Source organism: Podarcis tiliguerta (genome assembly GCF_965153285.1).
Source record: "Podarcis tiliguerta genome assembly, chromosome: 3".
In the NCBI taxonomy this organism is placed as follows: domain Eukaryota; kingdom Metazoa; phylum Chordata; class Lepidosauria; order Squamata; family Lacertidae; genus Podarcis; species Podarcis tiliguerta.
Genome location: NC_139536.1, coordinates 380,536 through 408,509, shown reverse-complemented (window position 1 = coordinate 408,509; position 27,974 = coordinate 380,536). Strand labels below are relative to the sequence as shown.

The 27,974-nt window shown below is 46.5% G+C and overlaps 2 protein-coding genes across 10 annotated transcripts; both read left to right on the top strand.

Annotated features, from left to right (window-relative positions):
* The first annotated feature begins 218 nt into the window (after nucleotides 1–218).
* LOC310673838 (uncharacterized protein) lies at nucleotides 219–12,852 on the top strand. Of its 8 annotated transcripts, none has more exons than XM_083432546.1 (7): nucleotides 231–277; nucleotides 691–764; nucleotides 3,400–3,638; nucleotides 3,839–3,914; nucleotides 4,188–4,270; nucleotides 6,451–6,577; nucleotides 7,176–12,852. In XM_083432546.1, the coding sequence occupies exons 3-7, from the start codon at nucleotides 3,528–3,530 to the stop codon at nucleotides 9,758–9,760; spliced, it is 2,982 nt and encodes a 993-aa protein (XP_083288672.1). In that variant the 5' UTR covers nucleotides 231–277; nucleotides 691–764; nucleotides 3,400–3,527; the 3' UTR covers nucleotides 9,761–12,852. The 8 variants fall into 8 exon arrangements, with proteins under 8 accessions (XP_083288669.1, XP_083288672.1, XP_083288670.1 ...); XM_083432544.1 differs by having other exon boundaries at nucleotides 3,833–3,914; XM_083432549.1 differs by lacking the exon at nucleotides 231–277 and having other exon boundaries at nucleotides 639–764; nucleotides 3,833–3,914; nucleotides 7,176–8,038; nucleotides 8,543–12,852.
* A 1,547-nt stretch (nucleotides 12,853–14,399) lies between these two features.
* On the top strand, nucleotides 14,400–27,057 carry LOC310673837 (uncharacterized protein). Of its 2 annotated transcripts, none has more exons than XM_083432540.1 (6): nucleotides 14,400–14,457; nucleotides 16,313–16,817; nucleotides 17,529–17,610; nucleotides 20,375–20,457; nucleotides 23,179–23,305; nucleotides 23,674–27,057. In XM_083432540.1, the coding sequence occupies exons 2-6, from the start codon at nucleotides 16,404–16,406 to the stop codon at nucleotides 26,013–26,015; spliced, it is 3,048 nt and encodes a 1,015-aa protein (XP_083288666.1). In that variant the 5' UTR covers nucleotides 14,400–14,457; nucleotides 16,313–16,403; the 3' UTR covers nucleotides 26,016–27,057. The 2 variants fall into 2 exon arrangements, with proteins under 2 accessions (XP_083288666.1, XP_083288667.1); XM_083432541.1 differs by lacking the exon at nucleotides 14,400–14,457 and adding an exon at nucleotides 14,460–15,353.
* Nucleotides 27,058–27,974: the final 917 nt, after the last annotated feature.

Here is a 27,974-nt window from a genome sequence, read left to right as displayed (position 1 = left end):
GGGGCAGGTGGGAGTCCTGGCGCGACAGGCCTCAATCAAGACCAAGCCTCCTGGCTGCTCTTTTGCTCTGGGATTCCTGGCTGGTCTCCTTGCTTTTTGTCCAAGGGATCCTCAGATTTCTCCGTTCACACCCTCCGGCCCCGCGGCTCCCCCAAACGAGGGACCAGCTGGGCGCGCCCGGCGGGCCAAGGGTTAAGAGCAGCTGAGCCGCATTCCTAGAGAGGACAGGAAGGGGGCGGGGGCGGGTCTTCCGGAGACGCCCCTCTGGTCTCCTCCGGTGAGTCTTCCCCGGCTCGGCCTTGGGGGTCCTGGGGGGCTGCAGGGGGTCCTGCCATTGGGGGACCTTTTTGGGGGGGGTCCCAGCCCCTCCTCGGGCTGCTGCTGCTGCCTTGGGGACCCCGGGCAGCTCCGCCTGGAGGGCGGGCCAGCATCCCCTGGGATCCCTCCCTCAGACGGGGGGGGGGGTTCAGGAGGACCCCCAAGCAGCTGCTCCCTGCCCGGCCTTTCCTGGCCTGGGGGGGCAGGGCCCACACTCCCCCCGCCAGCAGAAGAGATTCCTGGGAGGCCGGAGGGACATGGCCCTGCTGGGAGCCCCGAAGAGCCCAGACTGACGGGGACAAACTGGGCGGCGGGGGAAATGTCAAAAATGCTTTGAAATGGTTTTTAATCCATTGCATTTTAAATTTTAAGATTCGGGCCTCATCCTGGGACTGAAACTGCCTTGTTCGCGCTAGTTGATGATCTCTGGTGGGCTGGGGACAAAGGTGAGAGCTCTGCTGCATCTCTTAGAGGCTTTTGATACCATTGTTATTATTAACCTTCCCTTTCCCAACGTTCCCAGGGCAGATGAATTCTACTCCTATTGATCCAGAGCAGAGTAAAACTTAAACATGTTGCAGGATTCGCTGTTGCAGGATAGACCAGAGGCCATTGTATTTCATTCAGCAGAGCTTTACTGCTACTGAAGGCAAATGAGCCTAAGGGACTATCCATAAGAAATCCACTTGCAGCAGATTTAACTTAAACTTACAGTAGCTTATGGGACGCGGGTGGCGCTGTGGGCTAAAGCCTCAGCACCTAGGGCTTGCCGATCGAAAGGTCGGCGGTTCGAATTCCCGTGGCGGGGTGCGCTCCCGCTGCTCGGTCCCAGCGCCTGCCAACCTAGCAGTTCGAAAGCACCCCTGGGGGCAAGTAGATAAATAGGGACCGCTTACTAGCGGGAAGGTAAACGGCGTTTCCGTGTGCGGCTCTGGCTCGCCAGAGCAGCGATGTCACGCTGGCCACGTGACCCGGAAGTGTCTTCGGACAGCGCTGGCCCCCGGCCTCTTGAGTGAGATGGGCGCACAACCCTAGAGTCTGTCAAGACTGGCCCGTACGGGCAGGGGTACCTTTACCTTTACGTTTACAGTAGCTTATAATAATATGTCTAAAGCTTAACACTATACAGTGGTACCTTGGGTTACATACGCTTCAGGTTACAGACTCCGCTAACCCAGAAATAGTACCTCGGGTTAAGAACTTTGCTTCAGGATGAGAACAGAAATCGCGCAGCGGCGGCAGCAGGAGGCCCCATTAGCTAAAGTGGTGCTTCAGGTTAAGAACAGACCTCTGGAACGAATTAAGTACTTAACCCAAGGTACCACTGTATGCAGAATGCCACACGAGAAGGAAGAGGGACAGAAAGAGAAGTGAGACCCAGGCTCCTTCTGGCCTTACTCTTATAGTCAGCATGACCTTGACAGAAGAGAGAACAGGGAGAGTCTAATCCAGCAGTACTCAGCTTCTCTGAAGGAATAACCCAAACATCAGGAACCTTCTGCTTGTTTCTTTCACACAGAGAAGCTTCCAGAACCCTCTTGAACTAATTAGAATAGGAAAGATCTCTACACATCAGATCAATACTTTCTGTACTTAGAAATGCAAACTGACAATGACAGCATTAAAACTATATTTAAAACAGAAAGAAGGTGAATTCTACTTGACTTGCTTTTTAGCACTGTTCTTTGGCCCCACCTAATAATCGTTGTTGTTTAGTCATTTAGTCGTGTCCGACTCTTCGTGACCCCCTGGACCAGAGCACGCCAGGCACTCCTGTCTTCCACTGCCTCCCGCAGTTTGGTCAGATTCATGTTTGTAGCTTCGAGAACACTGTCTAACCATCTCGTCCTCTGTCGTCCCCTTCTCCTTGTGCCCTCCATCTTTCCCAACATCAGCGTCTTTCCAGGGAGTCTTCTCTTCTCATGAGGTGGCCAAAGTATTGGAGCCTCAGCTTCAGGATCTGTCCTTCCAGGGAGCACTCAGGGCTGATTTCCTTCAGAATGGAGAGGTTGGATCTTCTTGCAGTCCATGGGACTCTCAAGAGTCTCCTCCAGCACCAGAATTCAAAAGCATCCATTCTTCTGTGATCAGCCTTCTTTATGGTCCAGCTCTCACTTCCATACATCACTACTGGGAAAACCATAGCTTTAACTATACAGTCCTTTGTTGCAAGGTGATATCTCTTCTTTTTAAGATGCTGTCTAGGTTTCTCATTGCTTTTCTCCCAAGAAGCAGGCGACTTTTAATTTCGTGACTGCTGCCACCATCTGCAGTGATCTTGGAGCCCAGGAAAGTAAAATCTCTCACTGCCTCCATTTCTTCCCCTTCTATTTGCCAGGAGGTGATGGGACCAGTTGCCATGATCTTCGTTTTTTTTATAATCATAGTCATAATAACCTTATATGCCGCCCCTCGGACTGGGTTTCCCAGGCATTCTGGGCAGCTTCCAACAAATTAAAACACAATAAGACAACAAACCTTAAAAACTTCCCTATACAGTGGAACCTCAGGTTACATACTTAATTTGTTCCGGAGGTCCATTCTTAACCTGAAACTGTTCTTAACCTGAAGCACCTCTTTAGCTAATGGGGCCTCCTGCTGCCGCTGCACCGCCGCCAAACGATTTCTGTTCTCATCCTGGAGCAAAGTTCTTAACCCGAGGTAATATTTCTGGGTTTGCAGAGTCTGTAACCTGAAACGTCTGTAACCTGAGATACCACTGTACCTGGCTGCCTTTAGACTTGCTTTGGCCTCGCCCAGTTAGCCCTTGGGGGGTTGGCCAGGCAATAATCTGGCCCACAGAACAAGAAAGGACCCCACCCAAGTAGTGTGCCTTGAGGACGATGGGGATTCCAAGTGCTAGAAAATAAGACAGAAGCTGGAAGGAAATGGGCCCTGAAGTGGGGGTGGCAGAGGAAGAGAGAGCAACTCTTGAGGGTCCCCAGCTTAAGACCCCAACTATGGCCTAGTGTCTAAATTATATTCACTACAAAATACTCACTTGCCCATCATCATTCTGTCTTCACTTCTTCTCCTGACCTTGTATCAATATGATAACAGAACAATGTATTTGCTTTGTAGGATTTGTGAGCAACTCTAAATCAGATAGAACTTGACAGAAGACTAAAGGGTTCCTTCCAATTTCTTGGAGGCTTCCTGAGAGCACCAATGGATAAGCAAAACAGTTCCTGGCTGCCCTTCTGCCGGAGATGGAGAGCTGGGTGAGGGAATGTGGAGCGGAGACCAGTTCCCAGGCTGTGGCCCTGACTGAAGGTTTCCTCCTGAGTCAGGCAGAGGAGAGAAAACAGGCAGAGCAGCAGGTGAGAGAGACTTTCCTCTGGAAACTCCCAAGGGGCTCAGAACGTGAGGGAGAATCTCCCAAACTGCTCTCCTAACGGCTCACCGCCTTTTGGGAAGCAAGGGATGAGATCTGCTCCCCTAAAGTGTTTTCTTCGGTCATTCCTGTTCTAATCCTTCTCCCTATTCTCTGTTTTGATCCTTGTTGCTCTTTCAGGGAAAGGATCCGTTTGCAGAAATGGACCCTGCTTCCGGTGAGGCACAGAGGACTCAGATGGACACCAGAGGGAGGCCGCTGGGTAAGGAGAAGCGAGATTTTCTTCTCATTCTGTGGATCTTGAAACTATCTGTGCGTTCTGTTCATCTTTGGGGGGGGGGGAGCACTTGGGGCCAAGAGCGCCAAGGAGGGGAGATGTATTTTGACCCAAAGTAAGTTTGAAACGAGTACAAACGTCTAAATGCACTTTGCAAGAAAGACTTTTTCTAAGGTCCATCTGTAGCCTGAAATGTACTGCTGAACCTCTGAGAGACGCAGGAGCTGATGGCTTCCCTTTGACTTTTGTCTCTCGCAGGTGACAGACGGATGCCCCCCAGACCTCCTCATCCATCTTTTCATGAGAACGGAGGAGAAGCAGCAGCTGTGGAAACAGATCTGGTATGGGGAAAGAGCTTTGTGGGGAAAGAGGAGTCAGAGGAGTGGGGCGGCCAGGGAGCCTCTGGGCCGGAACGAACTTCTCCTGCTCAAAGTTTTTTTTGTTTCATTCTCTTGATTTTCCATTTTTCTGCTTCATCTCAGCCACCGCCAAGGCGTCCCACGTGAATTCCTGAGATACGTAAACTCCTTCTACATCAACCTTTAACTTTTCCTGGCCCCTTTTCACACCTTTCACCTCTCCTTCTGTACATTTAGTTTTCTCCTCCACCCCTTTTAACCCAGTTTCCACTCTAGTGGTTCTCACATTTAATTCCTCATTTCCCCCATCATTTCTAACATTGTATTTTATTTTATTTCCAGTTTGGGTGGCTAATGCACCCACAGTTTCTTTTAAGTTGTTTAAATTCTAGTTTCAATTCTGAAAAAGGATCAGCAAGTTCAGATCTGGGACCCTCTTGCAAAGAAAGCTTTCTGCCTGGTCTTCCTACTCTTAAATTCAACACCAATATTTTCTCAACCTCAAAGAGCTTTCAAAACAATGAGCCTTTCTCACCAAGTCCCAAGCTGCTTGGCCTTATCAACCCTTTGTCAAGGTCACTTCACAAAACCTGGACAAATACAGCATTTGGCTAGTTTCCCTTTGTTCTAACCCCTTTACCAACACCTAGTTTTATCCTAGAATTATAAATGAAAGGATCAATGCAAATTTACAAATCCAAATTGAAAAGGATAATGGTCTTCCATACATATATACTTTGTCATATTCTAAAATATAAATGTATAGAAATATAGAAATTTATGTTATAAAAGTATAAGACGTAGAGCTGTTAAATTAAGAAGTGAAAGAAATATGTAAATAACAGTCTTTTACACAGGGCTATTTAGTATGTAAAATAAAGTAGTCCAAACCGTAAAATTTATCTCAGTTCCAGTTGGTTTAAACAAAAAAGCAAAACAAAACAAGAGAATTTGACTCCATTTGATGATACTCCATGTCCAGTGAAAATATAGTTTAGTATTCCAACGTAGTTTTAATTCCAAAATAATCTTTCCAGAATATAATTATAATCCACTTTCTTTGTTCTTGAAACTTGACACAGTATTCAGTCCCAGTTGTTTTCTCCAATCTCTCAAGATTCTTTAAGTTTTAAAAGTATTAATAACTTCCCCAATTAATAAAAAAAATCCCTTAGTTCCACCAGGTTTGTTCTCAGTCAGAAATCAGTATGTATCTCCAAATTCCATGCTAATGTAACTGTAGTTGCAGTCTATGCCAAGTCTCAATACGCTCTCAAGTTCAGATCTACTTTAGTTCAAGTTTAATGTTTAAAAAGTCAGTAAAATATCCAAATTGGTATTTAAAAAGCTTTGTATAATCCTTTGTCTTTGTCAGCCTTTTGTTGTTGTTTAGTGGTGTCCGCCTCTTTGTGACCCCCTGGACCAGAGCACGCCAGGCCCTCCTGTCTTCCACTGCCTCCCGCAGTTTGGTCAAACTCATGTTCGTAGCTTCAAGAACACTGTCCAACCATCTCGTCCTCGTTCGTCCCCTTCTCCCATTAGCTGGCTTTAACTCCAAAGGTTGATCGACAGTTTCCCACTTGTAAAAGTTCCAATGCGGTTAAAATACCCACAAACGGGAGTAGACTTCCTTTTTAACCTCCTGTTTTTTTGCCGAATTAGTAATAAGTTTTCCTTCTCGCCTTGCCGATTGGCTTGAAATAATTTGGAAAGATAGTCCACTGCTGGCTGGTTCAGAGGCTACACTACGCAGAGTCACGCTGGTGTGTAGATCGCCGGCTTTTCTCTCGGGTTTCTTGCCCACTCGCCTTTTGGTACAGGGGCAGAGACTGGAGCTACCGAGTTGCCATTTGCTGTCTGCAGGACATCACGACACCTCAAATACCCTTTTGAGGCATTTTTTGGGGTGCATCTCGCCTGAGCGCTTCCCCCGATCCACTGCAGAGCAGAGTTTGACACAGCTTTCAAACTCGCAGTCCGTTTGCCATTCACACATACCCAGAAGTCCCATTAAATCGTTAAAAGACAGCCATACCTAAAATGTGCAGCAAAATAATCCCATTAAAAGAACACAACAATTAACGGACAGAAAATGACTGAGCAATGTGTAGTAGATAATCTTTATGCTGTCTCAGAAGAGGACCTTTTTCCTTTTCCTTCAGGGTCCTCTGAGCTTTGAAGATGTCGCTGTGTATTTCACCGAGGAGGAGTGGGCGTTGCTGGATCCTGACCAGAGAGCTCTGCATAAGGAAGTCATGGAGGAGAATCGGGCGACTGTGGACTCTCTCAGTAAGGATTCCTGCTGGACTATAATATATATTTTGAAATACACCCACCCACCCATACCCACAGATCCCTACCTCCACCTGTGAGAATCCTGCAATATTTTGATGGCGCTCAACAGCATCTGGGATTCTCCTTCCCCGCAGCTCACCTTGAATGTAGGTGTTCTGTCTCCGAATATTCTTGCCCCACATATGCCTTTTTAAACCATGACCAGGCTGGTCTGAGCTGCCCAGACCTTCTTGAATGTAACTTTCTGTGTGGTGGCAGAAGACGTAGCGGCTTCTGTGAGGTTTTCTGCTTTTGCTTCTGTCACTTTCTGGTTGACCAAAGAGACAACTGACCTTGCAGATGGAGGAGATTCCATGATTTGGCCAAACAAGATCCTTCCCGGAAGATGCCAGGCTGTTTGAATCTCAGGTTCCCATCAATCTGTGTGTCATTGAGAGTCAACAAAGGCAGTGAACCTCGTAGTAAGGCCTTAGATCTAACCCCCTTGAACTCTTCATTGATCACAAACATTCATTAGCAGTGCTCCATAATTTGAATAATTTGGGGCTCCATTTCTTTCTGAGGTTCTAATCTGTTTCTCTCTTTGATGCAGGTGGTGATGGATTGAAAATTATGAACAAGGGAGACATTCACAGAGTGGGGAAGGTGTATAAATATTTGGAATGTGGAGAGAGTTATAGTCAGAGCTCCCATTCCACTTCCCATAAAATAAATTCCATTGGGAAGAATCGCTATCAGTGCTTGGAAGGTGGTAAGACGTTTCGTCAGAAGAAATGTCTCACTTTCCATCCAAGAACTCACAGCAGGCAGAAACCATATCAGTGCATGGAATGCGGGAAGAACTTCAGTCAGAGGTCCAATCTCACGACCCATCAAACCATTCATACAGGAGAGAAACCATATCAGTGTTTGGAATGTGGAAAGAACTTCAGGAAGAAAGCTAAGCTTATGGCTCATGAAAGAATTCATACAGGAGAGAAACCATATCAGTGCATGGAATGCGGAAGGAGCTTCAGGCAAAGAGCACATCTCACTTCCCACCAAATACTTCACAGTGGGAAGAAACCCCATCACTGTTTGGAATGTGGAAAGAGCTTCAGTTACAGGCATGTGCTCAAGGCCCATCAAAGAATTCATACAGGGGAGAAACCATATCAGTGCTTGGAATGTGGAAAGAGCTTCAGTCAAAGGGTTGCACTCACAGCCCATCAAATAATTCATACAGGAGAGAAACCATATCAGTGCTTGCAATGTCAAAAGAGCTTCCGTCGGAGGTCCCATCTCACTTCCCATCAAATGACTCACAGTGCGGGGAAAACCCATAAGTGCTTGGAATGTGGAAAGTGCTTTAATCAGAGATCCTATCTCAATTCCCATCAGAAAATCCATAGAGGGGAGACGCCGTATAAGTGCTTGGAATGTGGAAGGAGCTTCAGTCACAGGGCTGTGTTTAAGGCCCATCAGAGAATTCACACAGGCGAAAAACCATATCAGTGCTCGGAATGTGGAAAAAGCTTCAGTCAAAAGGCTGTGCTCACAGCCCATCAAAGCATTCACACAGGTGAAAAACTGTATCAGTGCTCAGAATGTGGAAAGAGCTTCAGTCAGAAAGCTAAGCTCATGGCTCATCAAGGAATTCATACAGGAGAGAGACCTCATAAGTGCTTGGAATGTGGAAAGAGCTTCAGGCAGAGGGGGCATCTAAAGGGTCATCAAAGCATTCATACAAAGGAAAAACCATATCAGTGCTTGGAATGTGGAAAGACCTTCAGGCGGAAGAATATTCTCACTTCCCATCAAACAATTCACTCTGGGGTGAAACCATATCAGTGCTTGGAATGCGGAAAGCACTTCAGTCATAGGTCCCATCTCACATCTCACCAAATAACTCACAGTGGGAAGAAACCCCATCACTGTTTAGAATGTGGAAAGAGCTTCGGCCACAGGGCTGTGCTTAAGGCCCATCAAAGAATTCACACAGGGGAAAAACCATATCAGTGCTTGGAATGTGGAAAGAGCTTCAGTCGGAAGGACCATCTCACTTCCCATCAAACAACTCATACTGGGGTAAAACCATATCTCTGCATGAAATGTGGAAAGACTTTTAGTCGGAAGGATAGTCTCACTTCACATGAAAGAATTCACAAAAAAGAAGAACCATGTAAAAGCTTCAAATGTGGAACGGACTGCATTAAGGGATCCCAGTTCACTTCCCATCAAATAACACACAGTGGTGAGAACCCGTACCAGTGCTTGGAATGTGGGAAGAGCTTCAAGTGGAAGAGAAGTATCATTTGCCATCAAAGCATTCATACAGGGCAGAAACCATATCAGTGCTGGGAATGTGGGAAGAGCTTTTCCTGGAAAACAAATCTCATTTCCCATCAGAGAATTCATACAGGGGGGGCACCATATCAGTGTTTGGAATGTGGAAAAACATTCAATCAGAAGTATACCCTTACTTCACATGAAAGAATTCACAGAGGGGAGGGAGGATATAAGTGCTTTGAATGTGGAAGGAGTTTCAGTAGGGGCTCCCAGCTCTCTTCCCATCAAAGAATTCATACAGGGGAGAGACCATATCAGTGCTTGGAATGTGGGAAGAGCTTCAATAGGAAAAAAAGTCTAACGTCTCATCAAATAACTCATTCAATGGATGAACCCTATCAGTGTTTGGAATGCAGAAAGAGCTTCAAATCAAAGAGGAGTCTCACTTTACATCAGAGAATTCATACAGTGGTGAAACCATATCAGTGCCTGGAATGTGGGAAGAGCTTCAGTCGGAATGAACATCTCACTTCCCATAAAACAATTCACAGTGAGGAGAGACCATATCAGTGCTTGGAATGTGAGAAGAGCTTCAAATCAAAGAGAAGTCTCACTTTACATCAAATAATTCATACAGGGGAGAAGCCACATCAGTGCTTGGAATGTGGGAAGAGCTTCAGTCGTAAGGAACATCTCACTTCCCATAAAACAATTCACCGTGAGGAGAGACCATATCAGTGCTTAGATTGTGGAAAGAGCTTCAAATGGAAGAAAAGTTTCACATTCCATCAAAGAATTCATACAGGGGAGAAACCATATCAGTGCTTAGAATGTGGAAAGAGCTTCATGCAGAGGTCTAAGATGACAATCCATCAAAGAACTCACAGCAAGGAGAATCATAGTATTTGAAGAGGGCTGACACATCTCTTAATCTCCTCTTTTTGGGACAAAACATATCAAACTCAGAACTCTGGGTATAGGGCGATGTATCATTTTGGTCTCCCTCCTCTGCACGTGTTCCAGCTTGACAATATCCTCCTTTTATTGTGGCGTCCAGAACTGGACCCTGTACTCCAGGTGTGTTCTGACCAAGGCAGAAGGGAGTGCTAATAATATTTCCGATGATCAGGACGCCAGATGTCTGTTGATGCAGCCTAAAATAACATTAGCTTATTTTACTGCTGCCTCACATTGTTGACTCGTGTTAATCTTGTGGTGTACTAAGACCCCTAGGTCCTTTTCACAGGTACGGCTGGCAAGTCTAACGTTCATCATAGGAATCAAGGAATTGCAGAGTGCTGAGGGACCACAAGAGTCATTGTTCAACCCTCTCACAATGCAGGAATCTCAAGTGAAGCATCCATGACAAATGGTCATCCAAGCTCTGCTGAAAACTTCCAAGGAAGGAGAGTCCACCACAGTTTTATGGGTGAATCAGAGGACAAAGATTATGAACGTCAGTTACAGCAGCAGGAAACCCGTTTTATTTTTATGTTTAAATCCATTAATCCAGGGGGACGTAACTCTGAATTAGACCTCAATTGGTGTTTTTTTGATTATCTGTATCTTTGCTCTTACTTTGTACTGTGGCTTTAAGCTCGGACTCCTTGTTATCAGTATCACCTGGAGCTGGCTATATATATTTTTCAAAAAATGTTGTTAGTAACAGTGACTACATAATCGCATGAGCACTGATCCAGAGTATTTTTCATTCTCATACATATTATATCCATTCAAAAAAAAGATTGGGTATGTAGCCTTTTTACGTTTATAATTCCACGCTATTTGAAGTTATTGTTCTATACGTGCAGGTCATCGTTTGAATATTTTATTTTCAGATAATGAAGAAATTACATAACTTTTTACTTACAAGTGTTGAACTAATTGGCTGAAGAAGAACTGAACGAAACAGTAGTTGCTATCCAGAAACACTGTTCAGCAGTTCAGAGTTGGACATCAGAATTGGACATTTGCTGATTATACAAAGCTTTATAAGCTTGATCTCTGCTGGGTAAAGTCTGGCACAGTGACTTGTTCTAGGACTTTCAGAGATTTCAACTTGATAGTTTTGATGTTTTGCATTATTTCACAAAGTTTTCTATACTGTAATTGTTTCTGGCCATCGTGGTGCTTTTGATATTGCTGTATCTTATCCAATCAGCAGGACAATGTTTTACCTTTGGGAGTTAATGTTACATTAGTTTATGAATTAGGTCTTCTACACGGAAAAATGTTTAGAATTTATCAGGCTCCGTTAAGCTTGTAGATAGTCCCTTTCTATAAAAGTGTATTGTTGTTTAGTCGCTGAGTCATGTCCGCCTCTTTGCAACCCCCTGGACCAGAGCATGCCAGGCACTCCTGTCTTCCACTGCCTCCCACATGTTGGTAGCTTCAAGAACACTGTCCCACCATCTCGTCCTCTGTCGTCCCCTTCTCCTTGTGTCCTCCATCTTTCCCAACATCAGCGTCTTTCCAGGGAGTCTTCTCTTCTCATGAGGTGGCCAAAGTATTGGAGCCTCAGCTTCAGGATCTGTCTTTCCAGTGAACACTCAGGGCTGATTTCCTTCAGAATGGATCGGTTTGTTCTTCTTGCAGTCCATGGGACTCAAGAGTCTCCTCCAGCACCATAATTCAAAAGCATCCATTCTTCGGCGATCAGCCTTCTTTATGGTCCAGGTCTCACTTCTATACATCACTATTGGGAAAACCATAGGTTTAACTATACGGACCTTTGTGGGCAAGGTAATGTCTCTGCTTTTTAAGATGCTGTCTGGGTTCGTCATTGCTTTTCTCCCAAGAAGCAGGTGTCTTTTAATTTTAATACAAGTGTATTAGAGTCCAATAAATTCTAAAAAATGTTTTTGCTGCTAGAGATGTAGTTAGGAAAAAGCTTTTTTAAAACGTATGTTCATAGGATGTCCAAAGCTTGCATTTTGGAGGAAAGTATTAAGGTGCATAAATACTACAGACCAACTTTATATGGGTTGACAATGGGTTAATGTAAATGAACTCTTTGCATCCTTCCTTCTGATAAAAAACTGATATTTATTCACTGGAAAGATAATGCCAAGGTCCCCTTTGAACGATGGATACATGATAGGACTATTCTTGCAACATAGGAGTGTAGATTGTGAAGAAAGATAATGCTATTTAGAATGCATTTATAAAAACCATGAATTGTTAATAATATTTTACTTGTTAGAGTAATTGTTCCACTTATATACCTACATATTGTATTGTATCACAGTTTAAAGCAGTTTCCTTTGGTTTGGCTTGACCTTTCTCCATCTTTGTCACTTCATTTCTCTTCTGAAAATTTACAACAAAATAGAAACCCGTCACGCTTCTGCCTGGTTGAACAGACCCCCATCGCTCCTTGAAGTGAAGCCATGTGACCTTGACTTTCAACTTCCTTTTGACCCAGGGTCTCATTGGGGATCCTCTGTTTTCCTCAGAGTCAGATCAGTTGGCCTGTGTTTCACAATTGTGCATTTTACAAAGAATACAACATTAAGGAGTTAAGTGGAACCGCAGTGATCCAGGTGAATGTAATTAAGGTCCAGCTCCTGATTCACTGTTTTTTGTGACTCTCATTCACTGTCCCTTAAAAGAAGGGAAAATATGTTTGCATGCCAGTAGTAGCAGTGGTGGAGAGGGGGGCGGCTAGAGGAGGGTCTGAATGCAGAATGTAAACTGGGGGGTTCCATAGGGTGAGCTTGTATTTCGCCCAGGACATCCAGCGGGAGGCTGACTGCTGTGGGAGCCAGCTGGGAGAATGGCCAGAGCGTGGAAGAGGCCGGAGAACCTTCCACCAGGAGCCGCCCAGGAGAGTAACGGGACAGGCAGGCAGCCTTGGACTCCTGGAACAACCGCACTGTTGTCCTTGCACTTAAAAGGACTGCACCCTCTGGGGAGAGAGAGAGTTTGTGTTGAGACCTTGCATTGGAATGGTTGCTTGTTTGCTCATTAAATGAATTAAAGACTTGTCTTCCTTCATCTCTGTGAGATGTGGTTATTTCATCCTGGGGGTCCGAGGGGGAACCTTCTGCAGTGTAGAAACACAACTAACCAGATCCTTGGGTTCCCCTCGGCTATGGACCCCCTCCCAGAGGAGGCAGGGCTTCCGCCAGCCAGCCAGCCAGCCCTTTGGAGAGCTGGTCTACCTGCGGGAGATTCTGCAGTCCCCCTCCGGGCATTTGGCCCTTTCCGCCTGAGCCCGTTCAAGGTGTGGAGGGCACACGGAAACAGCGTATCCCTTCCCATCACAGCGGTACCTCTTTATCTACTTGCACTTGTGTGCTTTTTGAACACTTGGGTTGGCAGAAGCTAGGACAGAGCAACCGGAGCTCACCCCATTGTGTGGATTTGAAGGTCCGACCTTCTGCTGGACAAGCTGAAGAGGCTAGAGGGGGGGTGCAGGCGAGAGAGAGGGAGGCACCTGTTGGCTGAGTCTGTCTGCTGTCTGCCAGTCTAGCTGCTCCGTGCTTTGGAAGCCCCCCCAGCCAGTTTACCCCCAGAGGCCAGGACTCTAGGAGCAAGGTTGCCCCTGAGAGAGAGGGCAGGAGGGAGTGGCCATGGGGGCCAGGGGTGCATCCACCTCCCTAGGTCAAGTAAAACAAGAGAGGTACTCACCTAACTGACCAACCTAACCAAGACCTGCCCCACCCCCCAAAAAAAAACATTGGCTATGCCCCTGGAGCTGCCTGTGCAAGAAGCACACCTTTGGAGAGCCAGTGTGGTGTAGTGGTTAAGAGCGGTAGTCTCGTAATCTGGGGAACCGGGTTCGCGTCTCCGCTCCTCCACATGCAGCTGCTGGGTGACCTTGGGCCAGTCACACTTCTTTGAAGTCTCTCAGCCCCACTTGCCTCACAGAGTGTTTGATATGGGGGATGAAGGGAAAAAGAGAATGTTAGCCGCTTTGAGACTCCTTAAAGGGAGTGATAAAGCAGGATATCAAATCCAAACTCTTCTTCTTCTTCTTTTTTTTAATCTTTGTTGGAAGCTGCCCAGAGTGGCTGGAGAAACCCAGCCAGATAGGCGGGGTACAAATAATAAATTAATCTGGTGAACCGGGTTCGCTTCCAGGCTCCTCCAGATGCAGCTGCTGGGTGACCTTGGGCCAGTCCCACTTCTCTGAAGTCTCTCAGCCCCACTCACCTCACAGAGTGTTTGTTGTGGGGGAGTGTAGTGATCAGGGGGGATTGCTATGAGGAATTATAACAAATATAGAATAAGCCATCTGTGTCAGCAATGAAACCCCCAGAGGCCAGGACTCTAGGAGCAAGGTTGCCCCCGAGAGAGAGGGCAGGAGGGAGTCGCCATGGGGGGGGGGCATGAGGGGGCGCGTCCCTGGAGCTGCTCGACACCCACCCAGCCTGCAGGGCGCTCTGCACATGCTCCCATCTCCCTCTCTCTGGCCCCCTCTCGGCTCCCTGCTTCGGGCCCAGCCTTTTCCTCCCTCCAAACGAGACCTCCCTCGGGAGGGACCAGCTGGGCGCGCCCGGCGGGCCAAGGGTTAAGAGCAGCTGAGCCGCATTCCTAGAGAGGACAGGAAAGGAAGGGGCGGGTCTTCCGGAGCCCCTCCCTGGCCCCTCTGGTCTCCTCCGGTGAGTCTCCTCTCTCCCCTCGGGGCGCCGTGGGGTCCCCGGGATGCCGGGGGTCCTGGCGTGCGAGGGGCTGCTCGGCTCGAGGCCTCTGCCCCCCCGCTTGGCCCAGCCGGCGACCGGGCGAGGGGTCCGGCCACTGAGGCGGAGGGGGGATCCCTCCCGGCAGGGGAACAAGTGCACTGCTTGGCAGAGGAAACCTTTGGACGTAAAATAAAGGCCGCGAATAAGAACAAGGCCCCATAAAGGAAGAGGGTTGGAAGATGGGGGGCGAGACCCTCGCTGTCCACGTTTCCCCTTTTTAAGGGAAATTCCCTTATTCCGAATAGGATTCCTCGCAAGAAAAGGGGAAAGTTGACAGCTGTGGCGGAGAAGAGGAAGGTCTTGTAAGAGAGAAAGAAAAGCTCGCCGAGTCCCAGGTCCTGAAAGACAAGGGCTTGTTGCAAAACCTTTAGAAATAAACAGGAAGCAGACGAGGTTGAACCGAAAGCGAGAGAGAGAGACAGGGAGCAGCTGGCGGAGCGCAGGCATTTCTCCCTCCTGGCTCAGCGCGACCTTGAGATCCTCAAAGCAAAAGTGGCAACAGAAAGGAACCTTAGAGGATCTGCCAGAATCTCCTAGGATTTTCCAAGCCAGATTGCTAATTCCTTTGTCAATTTCATTTCGATTTCCTGCTGCATTTTGGACCGGTTCCAAGTCGTGTTCAGGGGCAGCTTCGCATAGAGGGCTTTGCTATAATCCCCTCGGATCCAGAGCCTGGAGTCCCCTGGACATGTCCTGTCTGTCCCAACCTAGTCAGCGAGGCACCTGAGCCTCCCCTGAGATGGTGGGATGCAGGGGGACCCCCAAGCATCTAGGGCTCTGTGGGGATTGTGCAATGGAACATCATCATCATTGCGGTCATTATTATTACTATCCTCCCCTTCCCTGAAGTTTCCATGGCAGGTGAATGTAATGGAATTCTGCTCATCAATCCGGAGCAGATTCCAACGTATAGTTAGCAGAGTAAACATTAAACACAATGCAGGATTCCCCAAAAATAGACCAGAGGCCATTGTATTTCATCCAGCAGAGCTTTACTGCTACTGAAGGCAGCCTAAGAGTCACAAATCCAATACATTCAGGATTGGCACCATGCATAAGAAATCCACTTGCAGCAGACTTAACTTAAAACTTACAATAGCTTATAATAATATGTCTAAACCTTAACATTATATGCAGAATACCACACCAGAAGGGAAAGAGACAGAAAGAGAAGACAGAGAGAGTAAGGCTCCTTCTGGTCTTACTCTTATAGTCAGCATGACCTTGACAGAAGAGAAAACAGGACCAATCTAATCCAGCAGTACTCAGCTTCTCTGAAGGAATAATCCAAACATCAGGAACCTTCTGCTTGTTTCTTTCACACAAAGAAGTTTCCAGTACCCTCTTGAACTAATTAGAATAGGAAAGATCGCTATGCATCAGATCAGTACTTTCTGTACTAATAAATGCAAACATTAAAACTATATTTAAAACAGAAAGGCCTCGCCCAGTTAGCCCTTGGGGGTTGACCAGATGATCATCCGGCCCTCAGAACAAGAAGAAAGGACCCCACCCAAGTAATATGCCTTGAGAACGTTTGGGATTCCAAGTGCTACAAAATAAGACAGAAGCTGGAAGGAAATGGGCCCTGAAGTGGGGGTGGGAGAGGAAAAGAGAGCAACTCTTGAGGGTCCCCAGCTTAAGACCCCAACTATGGCCTAGTGTCTAAATTATATTCAGCACAAATTACTCGCTTACCCATCATCATTCTATCTTCGCTTCTTCTCCTGACCTTGTATCAATCTGATAACAGAACAATGTATTTGCTTTGTAGGATTTGTGAGCAACTCTTAATCGTATAGACAGAACTTGGCAGAAGACTACAGGATTCCTTCTGATCTCTTGGAGGCTTCCTGAGAGCACCAATGGATGAGCAAGACTCAGCTGGCCCTGAGGCAGGAGGAGGCCTTGCCCTCCAAACTGGGAGCAGTGGGAGATTATGGGAAAACTCAGTGCAGAAGATCCCGGGTGAGGAGGACACCCTCTGCTCAGATGTGCAGAGCCAGCAGTTGACGCAGTCCGGCTCCCAGGAGGCCAAAGGACCCCGAGAGGCTTGCGGCCAACTCTACCACCTTGACTGTCAGTGGCTGAAACCAGAAAGTCATACGAAAGCTGAGATGCTGGACCTGGTGATCTTGGAGCAGTTCCTGGCTGTCCTTCCTCTGGAGATGGAGAGCTGGGTGAGGGAATGTGGAGCAGAGACCAGTTCCCAGGCTGTGGCCCTGACTGAAGGTTTCCTCCTGAGTCAGGCAGAGGAGAGAAAGCAGGCAGAGCAGCAGGTGAGAGAGACTTTCCTCTGGAAACTCCCAAGGGACTCAGAATGTTATAAGCCAAAAATAGCTTATCTCCTGAGTTTATGCCAATAAAAACTCAGGAACGTGAGGAGTCCAACGTTTATTGCAAAGCAATAGGTTACAGTCAGTTTGTTCCGCAAAACTGCAACCCTGCCCAGTGGTCCAGGTGGTGGTATTTAATAACATTTCAAACAAAGCTTTTCAATTTTCACCAATCATATACCTCATTACTTCATTTCTTGCTTTACACATGCGCAATAAGCTCTGGCAATTTATGCTGATTCAGGTTTGATTCTCACCATGTTCTGTTGCATTGTGCTATACACATGTTGGGAACCTGTGTTACGTGTAGTCCTTAGCACCATGTAACAACCTGAGCTGTATCTTTATAATTCACATATTAGCTATATTCCTGCCCCAAATGGAGGGTGGCAACTTGCAAAATCATCAGTTTCATAAAGTAACAGGTTACCATAAATTCTCTGTTAGAAGCACACTCAAGGATTTACAGGAGTACACATCACATTTATTGTGGCCTTTTGGGCCCACCACCACAAGAATATGAAAGAGAATCTCCCAAAATGCTTTTCTAATGGCTCACCCACTTTGGGGAAGCAAGGGATGAGATCTGCTCCCCCAAATGGTTTGCTTTGGCCATTCCCCATTCTCTGTTTTGAATCCTTGTTGCTCTTTCAGCGGAAGGATCCGTTTGCAGAAATGGGCCCTGATTCCTATGAGGCAGAGAAGACTCCATTGGACGCCAGAGGGAGGCCGCTGGGTAAGGAGGAAGGAGTTTTTCCTCATTCTCTGGATTTTGAATCTAGTCTGTGGGTTGTGCTCATCTTTAGAGTGTTGAGTCCCTGAGTGCTTTTCCCCTGCCAGCAAACAGTTACCTTTACCAGAGCGCCAAGGAGGCAGTTGGAGTGGAGGGAGATTCATGGTGTGGGAGGTTCATGGCGTCTGAGGGGATTCTGTGCAGAGAGGTCCTTCTGACCGGGGTCAAGATGAGGATAGGCAAGAACTCTCAGGAGATGCTCTCCAATTCCGAATGGCAGAACCCTGTAGAAATAGACAAGACACAGCCCCACACGGTGCTGACAGGGAAAAGGTTCCTCAGAGGGAATCCTCTGACAGGAAAGGGCAGGAGGGATTCCAAGGCCAAGGAGGATTTGGGGGTCTGTAGGGAAACAGTCCAGCGGAAATCCAGTTGAACTATGGGAGATGCCTTGTAGCGTCCCAAAGCAAGGCAGGCTTGTACTCTGATTAATAAAATACACACAAGGCTTGACCAGCAAGACTCTGGGAGGAAGTGCCAATAGTAATAATCCGTCCACCCCTTGGCCCAGGTCGTTTTATTCACAAAAGAACTTTTTACAGATTTCCTCTGAGCATTTCAAAAACCCCCACATGGGGACAAAGTCAGATCAGAAGAAATTCTTTTAACTGTAGAGACTACTCTGAGCATGCATACATATCTGAGAGAAAATAAAACAGGACTAGAGGAATGCATTTAGGAAACTCCGGAGGTCATACACAGCAATAAACAGGAGAGGAAGGATGGGTAGTATTTACCAACTCCTGGAAGGACGGCAGTATTTACCGTCTTCTTGTGAACCCTCTTCCTGCCCTTAAGATCTATCTAAAGATTAAACTAACCTCGTTTTATGTACTGAGGATGCCTGGTGAGCAACTGGCCTGTGTGTAGAATGCTTGTATGTGCCTGTCAGGCAGAAATAGGACAGAGACGCAGAGGCGTGGATTGATCAGAAATCATATCCAAATGGCTCAAGCCCAGTCAACGCAATGCTTTCATTGCTGACACAAATGGCTTGCTGCATATTTTTTATAGTTCCTCATAGCAATCCCACCTGATCACTACAATGTATAAAAGAAAGCCTGAGCAGCACACAGCCAACGTTTTAATAAAAAGCAACAGCACTGTGCCGTGGTGAAGAACCACACTGTTTGCTCCATTTTTGTGGAAGAAGAAGAACCAAAACTCCTTGTTTACATCCGTTATAATAAAGTCTGTTTGCAACCTGTTTTCCCCAAGGAAAACCCCTCTGTCGCTCCCAATTCCTTCTCCGTTGGGGATTTCACCTGAGGGAGGGAAACAGGGCTGGCGCAGCGGCGCCCGGGAGAGAGAGGGCCATTGCGCTGTTGCACATTAATTGGTGGCAACGCCGTGATACAAAGTTAAAACCCACATAGAAACCTGCCCACAGACACAGAACAACCAGCTTAATAAAGTATTGAGGTTATTTTATTAAAAGAAAGAAAATTTTCTGTCAGAAAATGGCCAGCAAGCACCAAGCAAAAGAGACTGGGGAGGACCCAGGGCAGGGAGCTGCCGCTTCTGAGGAGAATCCTAATTCAGAATTAAAACTGATGAGGCTAAGGTTAGAATTGGCCATAGCTGAAGCAGAGAAAGAAAGACATAAAGTTGAAACAGAGAAAGGAAAGGAAAAGGCAAATTAGCAGCTGAACAGGCCAGAATTACATCTGACAGTTAACGCAGATGCCGGCTGAGAGAGATATGGCAGAGAGAGAGAGAGAGAGCAGATTAGCTCATGAGGAGAAAGAGAAAGAAAGAAATGCCAGATTAGCCCAAGAAGAAAGAGAAAGGGAGGCCAAGATGGGCCATGAAAAAGACATGATTCTTTTGAAAATGGAGGAGATGAAGCTGAGAGCAGAAGTGCCACATCCGTTGTATGTGGAGATTTTACCTCAGCTAATTCAAGAGATTTCCTAAGTGTGTCCAAGGTGGTGATGTGCAGGCATTCCTGTTTAGTTTGGACTTTCCTGAGGAAAATTGGATGCTTTCTTTACGCTACAGATATTATGTGAGGGAAATATACTCAGATTTAAGAGAACATGAAACCTCTGATTACCTCACATTCAAAGAAAGAGCGAAAGGTGCAGTGCAAAGGAGAAAAGCCTTTTTTGACATTGAAAGAAAACCAGGAGGGACTCAGGCCCAACTGAGGAGCCGTCTTGATAATTGTTAATGTGTTAAAGTGGGAAATTTAAAGCTAAACTGTGTTAGGATAAATTATAGAACAAAAATTGAAGAAGAAGGAAAGGATTTGTTGAATTAGTAAATTTGAACTAGAATACAAAAAAGGGAGGTGTGAGGAAGTCGAGGAAATAAGTAAATGAAAGATATAGATATGAAATTTGGATGTGTGTTTAAGTGTTGTTGTTGTTGTTTTTTTTTTTGTATTCCTGTATTGTATCTTTTTATTGTCGATATATTGTTTGTTGAATTTATGTATTGTTTTTCTTTATTGTCTTTTTTCCTATAATTATAAAATATTTAATAAATATTATTAAAATGATTTTACCAAAAAAAAAAGAAAAGAAAGAAAACCAGGAGGGACTCATGCCCAAATGAGTAGCCATATTGATAAAGCTCTGGGCAGATGGGTGGAAGGAAGGAAAATGGAAACCTGCGTTGAGCTTCTCTGTCGCCAGAAATGCGCTGCTGAAGCTCTGAGAGACGCAGGAGCTGATGGCTTCCCTTTGACTTTTGTCTCTCGCAGGTGACAGAAGGATGCCCCCCAGACCTCCTCATCCATCTTCTCATGAGAATGGAGGAGAAGCAGCAGCTGTGGAAACAGATCTGGTATGGGGAAAGAGGAGTCAGAGGAGTGGGGCAGCCAGGGAGCCTCTGGGCCGGAAAGAATTTCTCCTCCTCTTGGCTTCTGTCAAAGCCTCGGTCCTGAACAAAGACGGACAATGCCATTCGAGAAACTCTATGTGCTGACAGGAATGAACAGCCACCTCACCTCAACTATCTTTCTAAATGGCTCTGTTTTTATCAGAGCTGCAGTTATATTTCTATATTGATCGTTAGATGCCAAAATCTAACCAGGCTTCTAAGCAGTTGAGAAGCCATAGCAAACAGTGGCCGGGATTCACCTCAGCAGCCCCATCAGCTGTACAAGGGGAATCCCCCTCTTCCCTGTCTCTGTGTCCCCATGAGCCCCTTGAAGTTGGCTGTAGGGCAGAGGGAGGGTCCCATCGCCCCCCAAGCATCGCACAGCGGGAGTAGAGAAGGGATCGTTCTGTCTGGCAGACAGGAATACTTCCACAGACAGAATGATTTGAAGAACAGCATGCGGAGTTCCACCCATTCACACAAAGATTAATACCCATCATTAGAATGCACAGGAAAATAAATCAGTTGAAATACTAAAATAAGCATCTAAAATAAGCACCTAAAATGTGCAGCAAAATAATCCCATTAAAACAACAGGACAGAAAATAACCAAGCAGTGTGTAGTAGATAATCCATTAACATAAAGATGATGATAATTTATTATTTGTACCCCGCCCATCTGGCTGAGTTTCCCCAGCCACTCTGGGCGGCTTCCAATTGAGTGTTAAAAACAATACAGTATTAAATATTAAAAACTTCCCTAAACAGGGCTGCCTTCAGATGTCTTTTAAAGAGAAGATAGCTGCTTATTTACTTCACATCTGGTGGGAGGGCGTTCCACAGGGCGGGCGCCACCACCGAGAAGGCCCTCTGCCTGGTTCCCTGTAGCTTTGCTTCCCGCAGGGGGGGAACCACCAGAAGGCCCTCGGCGCTGGACCTCAGTGTCTGGTCTGGACGATGGGGGTGGATACGCTTCTTCAGGTATACAGGACCGAGGCCGTTTAGGGCTTTCAAGGTCAGCACCAACACTTTGAATTGTGCTTGGAAACGTACTGGGAGCCAATGCAGATCTCTCAGGACCGGTGTTATGTGGTCTTGGCAGCCGCTCCCAGTCACTAGTCTAGCTGCCGCATTCTGGATTAATTGCAGTTTCCGGGTCACCTTCAAAGGCAGCCCCACATAGAGCACATTGCAGTAGTCCAAAGTAGTCCATTGCAGTAGTACAAAGATTAATACCCATCATTAAAATGCACAATAAAATAATTCAGTTACCATATTTTTCGCTCCATAAGACGCACCTAGTTTTTAGAAAAGGAAAACGGGGGGGGATTCTGAATCAAATAAACTATTTAATAAACTACTGGTATGTGAGAGTGAGAGGGACAGGAGCTGTCTGTTTGTTTAGCGTGCACCCTCAAGGAGCCAGCAGATCAGCTGAGGCGCTGGGCGATTTGCGTAATTTTTCCCTCTCCCTCATCCTGTGCCCTCCCATCCCCAGCAGCCTTCCTATTTTACCTCCTGGTTTTCACTGCGCTCGTGGCTCAGAGCTCGAGGTGGTTGGTTTTTTTTGCTGCTGGTTGCTTCAATTTCATCCTTCCCAATCCAGCCCCTCCGGTGCCCTGTCATCCCTCTGCAGCCTCACTGCTCCATTTCGGGAGTGTGCGGACCTTCGCTAGCTGAGGCTGCTGCAGCTGTTGCTGGCTATGCACCACTTTTAAAAGCGCCTGCTGGCTTTGAATCGCCTGCCTCCCCTTGCTATTTCACTTGTTTGCCCTGTGCCTGGGTTTTTTTCCATTTAACAGTTTGCAGCCTTTTCCTTCCGCTGCTTGTTTTGAGGCAGGATAGATTTGAGCACGTGAGCAGGACTCGGATTGCAGGGAATTTGCCATTAGCTGTGTAAATGCGCTCCTCCTTGCAGCCTTCTACTTGTTTGTACACGTGGCTGCCTAATAATAGCAAACCTACCTCTTTTCTACTGTAAAAGTTACACTTGTGCTCAGATTCTGTTGCTGCCAGTGGCTGCTTATCACTCAAACTCAACCTGATATAGTCTATTCAACTCTGCTTTTAGCACCTCTTGTTTGTTTTATGGCTGTGCCAGTAGCCTGAGAGTTACAACTGATTAGCTGTTAGTTAGCAAGACCAGCTGCTAGGCAACAAGCGGGGGAGCAGCACCCCCCCAAAGAGACCCGACACAAGAACCCCAGCGGCCTCCTCTCATGTAAGCGGCTCCTCTTCTGCTTTGCCGCTTTAAAGCGAGTCATGGAGGAGGGAAGGAAGGGGGGCCCATCCATCCCTCCTCCCTGGATCGCTTTAAAGCAGCAAAGCAGGAGAGGAGCCGCTTACATGGCTCCTGCTTTGCTTGCTTTACAGCGAGCCGAGCCGGGGAGGAGGGAGGGAAGGAGAGCCATGGATCATCTGCTCGCGACTGCAGAGGGTTCCCACCGCCGTCTGTACACATTCACTGCATAAGACACACAGACATTTCCCCTTGCTTTTTAGGAGGAAAAGTGTGCATCTTATGGAGCGAAAAATACGGTAAAATGCGAAAGTAGGCATCAAAGTGTGCATCAAAGTAATCCCATTAAAACAACACAACAATCAACAGACAGAAAACAACCGGGCAATGTGTAGTAGATAATCTTTATGCTGTCTCAGAAGAGGACCATTTTCCTTTTCTTTCAGGGTCCTCTGTGCTTTGAAGATGTCGCTGTGTATTTCACAGAGGAGGAGTGGGCGATGCTGGATCCTGACCAGAGAGCTCTGCATAAGGAAGTCATGGAGGAGAATCGTAGGATTGTGGACTCTCTCAGTAAGGCTTCCTGCTGGATCATAATATGTGTTTTGAAATCCAATACGTTATAAATGTTTTGATGGTGCTTGCCAGCATCTGGGATTCTCGTTCCCCACAGCTTACCTTGAATCTACTGTTTGGTCTGCAAATATTCTTGTCCCACATATGCCTTTTTAAACCATGACCAGGCTGGTCTGAGTTGCCCAGACCTTCTTGAATGTAAATTTCTGTGTGGTGGCAGAAGAAGTAGTCAACAAAGGCAGTGAACCCAGTAGTAACTCCTTTCAGTTCTTCATACATCACAAACATTCATTAGCAGTGTTCCATAATTTGAATAATTTGAGGCTCCATTTCTTCCTGATGGTCTGTTTCTCTCTTTGATGCAGGTGCTGATGGATTGGAAATTATGAACAAGGGAGGCCATGACAACATTCACAGAGTGGGGAAGCTGTATAAATATTTAGAATGTGGAGAGAGCTATAGTCAGATCTCCTATTCCACTTCCCATAATATAAATCCTGTTGGAAAGAATCTCTATCAGTGCTTAAAAGATGATAGGACGTTTCGTCAGAAGAAATGTCTCACTTTCCATCCAGGAACTCACAGCAGGGAGAAACCACATCATTGCTTTGAATGTGGAAAGAGCTTCAGCCAGAGGGCTAAGCTCATTACCCATCAAAGAATTCATACAGGGGAGAAACCATTTCAGTGCTTGGAATGTGGAAAGAGCTTCAGTCAGAGGGGTCATCTCACTTCCCATCAAACAATTCATACCGGGGTGAGACCATATATGTGCATGAAATGTGGAAAGACTTTCAGTCGGGAGGATAGTCTCACTTCACACCAAACAATTCACAGCGAGGAGAGACCATATCAGTGCTTAGAATGTGGAAAGAGCTTCAAATGGAAGAAAAGTCTCACTTTACATGAAAGATTTCACAGAGGGGAGGGACCATATAAGTCCTTGGAATATGGAAGTAACTTTGGTCAGAATAGTAGTCTCACTTCACATCAAAGAATTAACATTGAGGAGAGACCATATCAGTGCTTGGAATGTGGAAAGAGCTTCAGTCACAGGGCTGTGCTGAAGACCCATCAAAAAATTCATACAGGAGATAAACTTCATCAGTGCTTGGAATGTGGAAAGAGCTTCAGTTACAAGCACGTGCTCACAGCCCATCAAAGAATTCATACAGGGGAAAAACCATATCAGTGCATGGAATGCGGAAGGAGCTTCAGTAGAAAGGACCATCTCACTTCCCACCAAATAACTCACAGTGGAAAGAAACCCCATCACTGCTTGGAATGTGGAAAGAGCTTCAGTCACAGACATGTGCTCACGGCCCATCAAAGAATTCATACCGGAGAGAAACCGTATCAGTGCATGGAATGCGGAAAGAGCTTCAGTCACAGACATGTGCTCACGGCCCATCAAATAATTCATACAGGGGAGAAACCATATAACTGCTTGGAATGTGGGAGGAGCTTCAGGAATAGGGCCGATCTCAATTCCCATCAAATAACTCACAGTGGAGGGGAAACCCATAAGTGCTTGGAATGTGGAAAGAGCTTCAGTCAGAGAGCTAAACTCATGGCTCATCAGAGAATTCATACAGGAGAGAAACCATATCAGTGTTTTGAATGTGGAAAGCGCTTCAGGAATAGGACCCATCTCACTTCCCATCAAAGAACTCACAGCGGGGAGAAACCCCATAAGTGCATGGAATGCGGAAAAATCTTCATGCAGAGGGATCAGCTAAAGGCTCATCAGAGAATTCATACAGGGGAGAAACCGTATCAGTGTGTGGAATGCGGAAGGAGTTTCAGTCGGAAGGACAATCTCGCCTCCCACCAAATAACGCACAGTGGGAAGAAGCCCCATCACTGCTTGGAATGTGGAAAGAACTTCAGTCACAGGGCTGTGCTCAAGGCCCATCAAAAAATTCACAGAGGTGAGAAACCATATCAGTGTTCAGAATGTGGGAAGAGCTTCGGTAAGAAGGCTGTGCTCACAGCCCATCAACGAATTCATATAGGGGAGAAACCACACCAGTGTTCTGAATGTGGAAAATGCTTCAGTCAGAAGGTCCACCTCACTTCCCATCAAAGAACTCATACAGGGGTGAAACCATATCTCTGCATGAAATGTGGAAAACCTTTCAGTCGGAAGGATAGTCTCACTTTACATGAAAGAATTCACAGAAAAGAAGAGGCATATAAAAGCTTCAAATGTGTAAGGGACTTCATTAAGGGATCCCAGTTCACTTCCCATCAAATAGCACACAGTGGTGAGAAAGCATACCAGTGTTTGAAATGTGGGAAGAGCTTCAAGTGGAAGAATAGTCTCACTTTACATCAAACAATTCACAGTGAAGAGAGACCCTATCACTGCTTGGAATGTGAGAAGAGCTTCAAATTGAAGAAAAGTCTTACTTTACATAAAATTCTTCACAGTCAGGAGAGACCATTTCAGTGCTTGGAATGTGGGAAATGCTTCAGTCGCAAGGCATATCTCACTTCCCATCAAACAATTCACAGTGAGGAGAGACCATATCAGTGCTTGGAATGTGGAAAGAGCTTCAAATGGAAGAAAAGTTTCACATTCCATCAAAGAATTCATACAGGGGAGAAACCATATCAGTGCTTAGAATGTGGAAAGAGCTTCATGCAGAGGTCTAAGATGACAATCCATCAAAGAACTCACTGCAAGGAGATTCATAGCATTTGAAGATGGCTGACACATCTCCTCTTGATCTCTTTTTGGGACAAAACATATCCAGCTCAGAACTCTGGGTATAGGGCGGTGTGTCATTTTGGTCTCCCTCCTCTGCACGTGTTCCAGCTTGACAATATCCTCCTTTTATTGTGGCGTCCAGAACTGGACCCTGTACTCCAGGTGTGTTCTGACCAAGGCAGAAGGGAGCAGTAACATTACTTCCGATGGTCAGGACGCCAGATGTCTGTTGATGCAGCCTAAAATAACATTAGCTTATTTTGCTACTGCCTCACACTGTTGACTCGTGTTAATCTTGTGGTGGACTAAGACCCCTAGGTCCTTTTCACAAGTAAAGCATCCCTGACAAATGGCCATCCAAGCTCTGCTGAAAACTTCCAACAAAGGAGAGTACACCACCTCCTGAGGGAGATGGTTCCACTGTCCACAGCTCTTACTGTCAGAAGGTTCTTCTTGATGTTTAATCTGAATCTCCTTTCCTGTAACTTGAAGCCATTGATTTGAGTCCTACTCTCCAGAGCAGGAGAAAACAAGCCTGCTCCCTGGAGCAGCCGTTGATCTATCTGAAGTTGGCTGTTGTATCTCCTCTCAGTCGCCTCTTTCCCAGGCTAAACATCCCTAGTTCCCTCAATAGTGGTTCCATGTGGTGGGTGAGTTTCTTTTTATTTTCCAGAAAGGTTAAGAAGCACCCTGCAGCTGGATTAGCCCATTGTTCCACCCAAAGGCCTTTCTTAAGAAGGAAGACAAGACCGGCCCTGGCATGAGACAAGGTGCCATGAGTCTTGCCTCAGGCAGTGGCTTTGGGTGAAGCAGCACATTGAGCCCCTACAACCCGAGTGTCTCTGCCCAGTGAGGCCCTTCCATGACAGAGGAAGCTGGCTGAAGTCTTGTCAGGATTTTGTCTGTCCAGCAGTGGCAAGCAGCTTGGACCCATCAGGGCCTGGGAGAGGAAGAGAACCAAGAAGATGCCGTAGCTCCTGCTACAGCTGAAGGAAAAAAGGGTCCAGAGAGCAGACCCAGCGCCTCTCTCCTGCGCCCAAGAAGAAGAAGAAGAAGAGTTTGGATTTGATATCCCGCCTTTCACTCCCTTTAAGGAGTCTCAAAGCGGCTCACATTCTCCTTTCCCTTCCTCCCCCACAACAAACACTCTGTGAGGTGAGTGAGGCTGAGAGACTTCAGAGAAGTGTGACTGGCCCAAGGTCACCCAGCAGCTGCATGTGGAGGAGTGGAGACGCGAACCCGGTTCCCCAGATTACAGGACTACCGCTCTTAACCACTACACCATACTGGCTCTCGGCACCAAGAGGCCCTTGCTGCAATGCAGAGGAGGCCACGACGGCTGCTCATTGGGGAAGGGGAGCCCAAAGCAGAACCCCTGTTCCTGCGCTCTGCAACATGCTGACCTTCCCTTGGTCTGCCTCATTTCCTAGTCTTCAGCCCTGGCCTAAGAACAGGCATGGCCAAACTCGGCCCTCCAGATATTTTGGGACTACAGTTCCCACCATCCCTGAACACTGGTCCTGTTAGCTAGGGATGATGGGAGTTGTAGGCCAACAACATCTGGAGGGCCAAGAGGCAAGAGGTTTCAACACCAAATGCTAAGAATCCCTACATACCTGTTTGCTTTTCTCCTCTATTTGGCAAAAGGTTGTAGTTCAGCATCAGGGCAGTTGCTTGACATGCAGAAGGTCTTGAGTTCAATCCCCTTCTGGAGAGCTGCTGCCAGTCAGGGTAGACCAGTGCTGGCCAAAGGTGTCCAATTCTAAATATGCTTTTGCTGCTACTTCTTTGAAACATATGTTCATGGGATGTCTTTTTATTTCATCGTATCAAAGAACATCTTCAAAGTTGGTTACATCCTAGACAATTACAGGAGATATTTAAGGAGGATAACAAAAAAGGCTTCTCATATTCGGCTTCCAATTTCCAAAAGGAAATGATAGAAGAAAACAC